General features: G+C 36.8%; 1 protein-coding gene across 2 annotated transcripts in view; it reads left to right on the forward strand.

Annotated features, from left to right (window-relative positions):
- The first annotated feature begins 4,346 nt into the window (after positions 1 to 4,346).
- ncf4 (neutrophil cytosolic factor 4) overlaps positions 4,347 to 9,115 on the forward strand; it is a 31,690-nt gene continuing 26,921 nt past the window's right edge. Inside the window, exons 1-4 of one of the 2 annotated variants that reach the window (XM_077226883.1) lie at positions 4,347 to 4,483; positions 5,454 to 5,519; positions 6,250 to 6,334; positions 6,683 to 6,836. In XM_077226883.1, coding sequence (XP_077082998.1) covers positions 5,488 to 5,519; positions 6,250 to 6,334; positions 6,683 to 6,836 — 271 coding nt within the window. In that variant the 5' untranslated portion in view covers positions 4,347 to 4,483; positions 5,454 to 5,487. Of the gene's footprint in view, positions 4,484 to 4,578; positions 5,520 to 6,249; positions 6,335 to 6,682; positions 6,837 to 9,115 lie in introns of both variants that reach the window. The other variant, XM_077226882.1, reaches the window with a different exon arrangement.

The raw sequence follows: 9,115 nt of genomic DNA on the forward strand, positions 1-9,115 counted from the left end.
AATTGCGCTGCATTTAAAATCCTGTGAAAACAGAGGCTGCTTCCTTCCTAACTTACCTCCCGCGCCCTGCATAAAGCATACAATACAAACCGTATTTCCAGCACTTTCTGTGAGAACATGCGCGTAAGCAGTAAACACAGGCACGAGTGTGTAATATGTGGTGTGTGTGTGTGTGTAATATGTGTGTAATATGGCCTTGAATTGAGATCATGACATATTCGCAATGTTTCGCTGAAATGGCAACGTGAAACAACCCCCCCCCCCCCCCCCCCCCCCCACACACACACACACACACACACACACACACTATCCCTGAGCTGAAAGAAAACATCACAGCTGCGATGACCTTGAATTTATTGTAGCGCCTATGTGTAGTGCAACCTATTTGATTGCAATATTGTAAGGTTCACCCTCTTGAATAAAAACTGCCAGGACGTTGTTGGCATTCACAGGTTTAAGGGACCTTAGAAGAACATTTTGTAGAGTGATAGTAATATGTACAGAACAGTAGCCTACATGTAGTATATTACAAGTCTCAGATCAGAGTAGTCTGGACAAAATAATTGCTTTTTTAAATATATTTGGACAATATCTAAAAAATATATATTGATATAAATATTTATCAGTTTATAGACTGTTATATAAAAGAGAACATCTTGAGAAATATATATATTTAAGATTGTTAAATCATTACTTTGCATATTGTCTGTTCTGTTTGCTGCTTCTCAATCCTTCACAAGCCTTTAATTCTGCTGTTCTTTAGACTAGGAATAGTTCAGCCAAATATTAATTAAAAATTCCCCTCACCCTCATGCCATTTTAAAACCCCTTGCTGCTATTAATCATAGACTGAAATTGTATTTATGATCAAGTACAAAAGTATTTTGTCGCAAATTGGTAGTATGGTATTTTAACAATATTTTTGTTAAAACAATAGTGAAAAATGTATTTAACACAGATAAACATTACAGTGGCCCTATGTTTGTTTGAACGACCCGACATAGAAACATCTTCATATTGTCTTCGTTTCCTGTTTACAAATCTTGGCTTTGGGGTCCATATGACCCCAACAATTGATAGAGTAATTGTACAAAAAATATACATTTTTAATCATACAAATAATATATCTTTTTTTTTGTTTACTTCTCATCTATTCATTAATGCTGTGTTTTGGGGGATATGAAGTACTTTTTTACCTATTTACTGCAGAATCCCTCCACTACACCATTAGCATATGTATGAAATATTAATTTTTTATGAAAAAAACACATTAATGATTATCAAATTTAAATAGGAATTGTTTCTGGATATTGATCTAGGTGTTAATGCATAATTCTGCCATCTGCTGGTTAGCTGTTTTTTTGTAGATAATATATTTTTAGCCTTAAAGTGTAATTACCATATACTTCCAGCAGAGGCCCCATAGAGATCCATTCATTTTTCTGGATGTGACTTACTGCTCTTATAACAGCTTTTGGTATGAATATATATATGTAAACGTTTAAAATACATTAAATCAGTATTTTGTCAAAGTTTAGAATTATTTTTGTTGTTGTTTTGGGGTCTTTTGAAGTTTCTTGTTATTGCAAAAATGCTATATAAATTTGCAGTAATGCCAAATAAATTTGCAATAATGCCACATAAGTTACCACTAAAAGAAAATACTTGATTGCAATTACACATTATTTCAATAATCAAAATGTACAAAATTATTAACTTTAGAATAAGAAATTAATTTTTAAAAAGTAAATAAAAACAAAAAACAAACAGCTATAGGCAGATATGAACAGGAGTGAAGAGTAAACACACCTGTGTGTCTGTGTGTGTTTGTGTGTGTGCATGTGTGTGTGTAATCATGCTCATTCCACATTGTTTTTTTCTCTAATGCCAGGCCTTCATTTATGTGTGAACATTTTTAGATTCATGCTGGAATTATTGGTTTTATTTCCCAATTTCTATAAAAATGCTCTCTTTTGCTGTCACACCTGCTTGTTTGTTTGTGTGTTTCTCTGTGTGTATGTGATCTGTGTGTAGTCATGTTCTTTCCATATTGCATTTGTGCTCTCATACCATACCCTCACTTGTGTGTGAATATTTTTAGATTTATGCAGAAATTATTGATTTTATTTCCCAATTTCTATAAAAATGCTCTCTATTGCAGTCACACCTCTCTCTATCTGTGTGTGTATTTGTGTCTGTGTGTGTGTAGGCGCACATGTGTGTGTGATAATGTTCATTCCACATTGTATTAGTGTTCTAGTACCAGGCCTTCATTTATGTGTGAGAATTTTCAGATTTATGCAGGAATTATTGATTTTATTTGCCAATTTCAATAAAAATGCTTTCTATTGGAGTCACACCTGTGTGTGTGTTTGTGTGCGCGTGCACGTGTGTGTGCAAGTGATCATGTTCGTTCCACATTGCATTTGTGCTCTAGTACCAGGACTTCATTGCGGTATGGAATTTTTCAGATTTATTCTGGATTTATTAATTTTTTTTGACAAATGCAAAATAAAAATCATTTTTTTTTCGATTTTCCCATTCATTTCAATGTGGGGTCATATTGACCCCGAAGACAAGAAGTGTAAAAAAATTTTTTACATGCCTATAGAACAACCGAATCAAGCCCAGTTTTTTTGTGTGTGTATAGATAGATAATGTAGGAAAAGTCACAAAATCTTATTCCACTGAGATGAAGGGAACCATTTTTTTTTACTAAGGAAAAGTCGATTGGGGTCATATAGACCCCACTACAAAATTGAGAGTTAAAGGTGCCATGTGTCATGTCCGGCAAAAAAATAAATTCATACTCCACATTTCATACCAGATGGGGGCAGTATACCTCCAGAAAGTGAGTTGGTCTACTCTAGAGTAACAAACGAGAAACGGCATTGTCTCTATGCTCCGCCCCTACCTTCACAACGACCCTAGAGCCATAGCCGAAGCCAAATGTTATGCCTCTCAGATCCCAAAATCAGTTGGCCAGTCGATCGCCACTGCATTACTTCACCATCACTTTACCTAGCATCGTCAAAAACGTTGTAGTTGTACTTAAGTTAAAAGTTATGAAGTATTCTTAGCTGCACATATACAAGTGAAACTAGGGACAACATCTATTTAGAGTGTTACGTATGCTGCCCGCCTGATGCTAATTTAGCAGCATATATCAAGTTTGATTTTCATTAGCAATACCTCTTCTAGCTAAGTTATCATTAGTCAACAAAAAACATTCGGTCTCATTACACCTTGCAATGTTTTCCATTACGTTTCGTACGTACGTACGTACCATATCTGGGTTCATTATCATCGAAGACATTTCAAGCTTCTTAGCTAATGTTACATTTTATCATCAGCTTGGTAGAGACGGGCTCTGGTAGATAAGTACGCCCACAAGCCGTGCGAGTTATTCGTGTCTTGCGAATAGCCAGTTTGGCTGGTGGTTATGTTGCCCGTATACCGCCTCCCATGGCCGAAACTTGTATTATGACACCTGTCGGGCCGTGGCTAGTAATGTAACATGCTAATTCAGGTTGATATCTCAGCAGCACTATAAATGTTCATTTTTTTAATGACATCATCGCCCTTATTTCTTCTCATTCTTTGGATTCGTTTAGCTCATTTTTTGGATATTTTTACCTCAATTCTTACACATGGCACCTTTAAAGGACAAGTTCGGTATTTTACACTTAAAGCCCTGTTTTAAGATTGTTTCTGATGAAATAGAACGGTTAAGATTGAAATTTGGACACATGCTGCTGGCCCGCATCCAATACAAGTCAATGGAGTTGGACAAAAACTACGATAAAACCTGTTGGAAAGCATCTTTTGCATTTCACGTCTTTGTAAACTAAAGTTTAATGCGTTTTATGAATGATTGTTCCAGTGCACCTATGAAATCATTGTGGAGGTCGAGGTGGGTGCTAACACAGAAATCGAAAATTCTCGGGAAAGCAGCATTTGTCCAAATTTCAATCTTAACTGTTCTTTTTCATCAGAAACGATCAGAAACGATCTTAAAACAGGGCTTTAAGTGTAAAATACTGAACTTGTCCTTTAACCAAAAGCGTGAGTTGTCTGTTTGGCTAGCCAATGACAGATGGGAGAGCTCCATGATGGTGGCATAACTCAACTTTAAAGGTTGGTTTAAAGCTGAATGGTAATAGTTTATTTATTTATTTATTTACTTTACATGCCTTTTACACAAGATGTAAAATAAATCTCTTATGTACCAAGAGTGTATGTGAAGTTTTAGCTCAAAATACACCACAGTTCTTTTTATATATTTTTACATATTTTTACATGTTAAAGTCGTCACCTTTAAATGCAAATGAGCTGCTGCTCCCAGCACACACAGAGGGCGGATTACCTTACACACAAGCAACTGAACATTTCCAAATCGTTTAGCCTTTTATGTTCAAACCGGAGTCAGAAAGTTGGAGAGGCTCAATAAGAATCGACAACATGTAGACAACATTTCTGAATGGTAATAGTTGATGAATTTATTTTGCTTATGTGTAGTTATCTTCTAGTCATTGATTAACATTATTCTGTCTTGATAATCACTGAATCTTGTTCCAGGGATGCGGTGTAGCCTATGTACCTTTTTGGGTTTGTGAGGTCTCTAACCCTGGAGGAATGTCGTTTAGTCGTTTAGACCAGCCGCTTGTAGCGATTTCTGTAAAATAAAATATCTCGCTTTGCTTTGAACTTTGCAGATGTTGTTTATTCTCAAACAGCAACATTACACACTAACTAAAGTTAGAAAAGTGAAATCATAATCAACCACCCCTTTAGGCTTATTGCTGAAATGGTTTGAGACCTGTGGAAGAAATTAAATGATTTAATGAACCTATTGTGTTCACGTAGCCGAGTAATGCAACCACAATGACTGGTCTTACCTGTTGACGTGCAGTAGGTGATAAGCCGCAAGTGAATTCCTCGCATAGCCTACTCGAGCATCTAACTAGGCCTACTGATCTAAAAGAGATTCAACTACACACGACAAGAATGAATCAACGACAGGTTTTAATAATATAATTGTTATTTATATATAAAAATAGGCATATTATTATTATAGCTACAGGTTGGTTGCTTTCTTTCTTTCTCTCTCTCTCATTCTCTTGTCAGGTAAGTGGGCGTTACAGGACGCGTTCTTACATGATGCACCTTGCACTAGTTGTTGCGTCGCTTTTATATTCTTACGCGTGATTTAAAAAACACATTTTACAAGTTTGTTTCCACTTGAAACATTTCAAGCGGGTCTCCATACCCTTGAGCTCCGTCGTGCTGTTTCTGAACCCACTAAAAACGCGTGAACTCATTATACTAAAGACTCTTTCAGTTCCCGTTTGATGTAGGCTACGTGCAACTGTAAACCCGCCTCAGATAACCACCAGCATACAGCTTCACTTCCACTTTACTGAGCAGTCTCTCTGTCTGCCTCTCTCTGTGAGGGTTTGAAGAGCTCAGAATATACCCTCATCCAGCATGTCTCTCCCTCAACAGCTGCGCGATGAAAGGTGAGCGGAATCATGCCTTTTTTTCACTATTTACTCATGAATATTCATGAAATCATAGAAGAGACACTTTCAGGGCGTATACGGGTTTGTGTTAGTGTACTATTTAGAGTAGCATTTTATTTTTACAGTCCTGTTCCCCATGTACATACTACTTATGTTACAATAACTGGGTTAAACCTAACCTAAACCCATGTTACACCCATGTTACGTGGCCCAGTACTTTCTTAGATAAGTACACTGTAAGTGCACGTACTGTAAAATAAAGTGCAACCCAGTTCATCTTGTAGCTATACTTTAAAATACTATGCCTAGCTACACTATAATCTACTATAGTACTGTATTGCAGTAAAAAAGTGGGGCAAATTAATGTTTTCAGACTACGCTAATTTGTGGCATAATGTTAGGCTAATTATTCAGAAAAAAATTACAATTGTGTTAAAGAAACAGATTTATCCACCTAAGTATTCCCATCTCAAAAAGTATATTCAGACAACTTTCATATAAGCTTAATTCATAAACAAAATTTACTTAATAATAATAAAAAGTAAATGTCTCAACAAAGAATATATAACTAAGTTATACAGTATGTGTGCACAAAAAATCAGGCTTTTAAGATTACTTTATTGTAAATACATTAACGTACCTTTGATTTAAAAAAAAAACAACAACAGCAACAACTACATATTTTCTGTGATAATCAAAATGTTTGTAACATTTGTTCACCCTACAGTGATTTCGATCAGCTTCCGGACAACATTCCAGTCACTGCAACCATTGCTGATATTGAGGAGAAGAAAGGTTTCATTGTTTACTTTGTGAGTTCCCTGAACCCTGTTAATCTTTCTTCTACTCTACTTGTCTTCTATAATTGATCTGCCTTATAGTCTGCCTAACTGAACTCTAATAAAGGCTTATGTTTAACCAACAGCATACATCTGTCCTACAAAGGATAGTTTAAAGATATCTAAAGTATAAAATGGCAATCTTACATTTTGTCCTAAGGGGATTCATTCTGGAATTATTTTTTAATAATTTTGCCTACATGTACATGTGTCAGACTGATGTCTTATGCCATTGTATTGCATGCATCTCAATGTTTTTTTTTAACTGATCACGCTACTACCTAGTCTTTGATTTGTTTGTTCTTTATCATCTTCTTGCAGATGTTTGTGATTGAGGTGAAGACCAAAGGAAACAGTAAGTACCTGATCTATAGAAGGTATCGGCAGTTCTTTGCTCTGCACCAGAGTTTGGAGCTGAAGTACTCATCTGAAGCCCAGACGGGATACTACACCTGCCAACTACCTGTCCTGCCAGGTCAGTGACCAAACAGCTGCACATCCTCCTCTAAATAACAGTGTGGTAGAGATCTGAGGAAAACTAGGTTCACTAACACATGCCACATACACACTGAAGCTAACTACGGTTTTCTCTTCTGTTCGATACTGTAAGTGCTTAATCCCATTCAGATTGAAAGCCACATTCTATAACTGAATTTAACTCCTGAAAAGCTCAGGTTGTAACAACTAAAGTGTCAAAATATTTGTGCAGTGTTTACAGAACTGAACTGAACGACTAGTTAGTTAGATGTATTGTGTAAATTTCCATAGCCTATGAAAGTTTTTGCTTAAAGGGGTCATGATGCTATTTTAAAAGTTCATTTTTTTTTGGGGGGTGTTTTGAACCGGTTAAAATGCTTTAATGTTTTTTTTACCTGTGCTTTAACTGTACATTATTGCGGCTCCTCTATTCCCAGTCTGTCTGAAACGAGCCGATTTCTACAAAGCCCCTCCTTCTGAAAAGCTCAGAGTGCTCTGATTGGCCAGCTGACCCAGTGCGTTGTGATTGGCCAAACACCTCAAGTGTGTGTCGGAAATGTAACGCAATAATCATGTAAACATAATCACAAGCTTCAGCTTCCAAGGCTTTAAAGTCCCCCTGTAGTAAATAAATGTATCCCTTAAAACTCATCTTTGATCACCAAAATTACATATTTAAAGTTTTTTTTCTTTTAATTTCCATATGACTATACAAATTAGCCCCGCCTCCACTCACTCACACCAGCTCAGAGATCCAAGTTGACGATCACAGGTTGACATGATTTGTTACAAGGTAGTTTGTGACGTCAGATATATAGCCGGTGTTGTGCTCTTACAGGTTAATGAAGCTGCCCTCTGTAAAATGCACTGAGCACAAGCAGATTTTTGGGTCGTGCTGCTCCGGAACAGCTTTATAAACCTTAACCACTGATTCTCAACCAAGGGAATCCAAACACAGTCTCCGCAATATTACAACAACACTACAATTCACTGAAGCCTCCTCGACTTTCTTTGCGGATGCCTTTGGGCACATTGTGACGTAGAAATTTGAGGAAGTCATATCTGGACCTCAATCAAGGTGTTTTAGTCTCTGTTAGAATTAATTATTTTTAATTATTTTATTCTTAAAGAAATTATCGCCCTTTGTGGGAGAGCATGAGTTTTGTAACTTCAGATCTTATATATGCACAAACATATACATTACACACTAAAGGAAAAGGATAACGGTGCTGCCCACATTAAGCAGGGGTGTCCAGTCCTGTTCCTGAAAGGCTACTCTTCTACTCCTGCCTGGAAGTGTATATATATATATATATATATATATATATATATATTATCCCGAAGGGCTTGATTTGCTGGTTCAGGTGTGTTTGCTTACGGTTGGTGCTAAACTATAATGCAGAAATGTGGCCCTCTAGGATCAGGATTGGAATCGCACGTACTTGAACTACCTAAATGAAATTGGGAATGTCACCAAACTGATGTCATCTCTCTGACAATATGACCCGAGTCCCAAATTGACATTCAACTTCAAATTACTGTCGACATGGATGGGGAGCACATGTTCAGACAAGATGAATGCAGAAGAGACAAGTACCACCTGAGAGATAAAAAAAAATTATAACTTTTTCCTGCAGAGTCTAGCTTCAACCTCAATTAATGAAACCTAAATCAAGGTAATAATGGTCATCAGGATTAGAATCTTGACAAGTTGGAGCTAAACTCTGCAGGATTGTTGGCTGTCCTGGACCAGTATTGGAAACTCTTGGGCTAGAGGAAGGAACCAGTTGTAGGGTTGAAAGAAAGATCTCAAAACACCAGATCATGGATCACTCCTTGTTTTTCCCCTTAGGGATAACCACTACCCCACTTTCACTGTCCCACATCCTACTGTAATCAGTTGCCAGCTATCCCGATTCTCTCCAATGCTGTTCCTTCAGAGTCAAAGTTCACTCCTTGGGTGGATTTTGTCCTTTGAATACTTGAAATGTTTCCCACAAAGTTACTGATTTACCAGAACTCCTAAGATTGGGAGGGGGAACAGCAAAGACAGAAGAAAGGGATAGCATTGCATTGTTAGGAAAATGAGATGTGTTGCATCCTTTGAACTGTCTTCATATCCTTCTGCTTTATCTATCCTCACAGAAAGAAAAACAGAAGTTTTCAAACTTGTTTGAATGTTTTGAAAGTTTCACAAATGTCTGAAACTACTTGGGAAATGACAGAACCCAACGTCATCATCAGTCATTATCTTAAAAAGAAACTGTCTGATTAAAA

This window comes from Siphateles boraxobius, unplaced genomic scaffold (assembly GCF_051911475.1).
Source record: "Siphateles boraxobius isolate OS27281-9 unplaced genomic scaffold, OSU_SipBor_1 13, whole genome shotgun sequence".
Taxonomy (NCBI): Eukaryota; Metazoa; Chordata; class Actinopteri; order Cypriniformes; family Leuciscidae; genus Siphateles; species Siphateles boraxobius.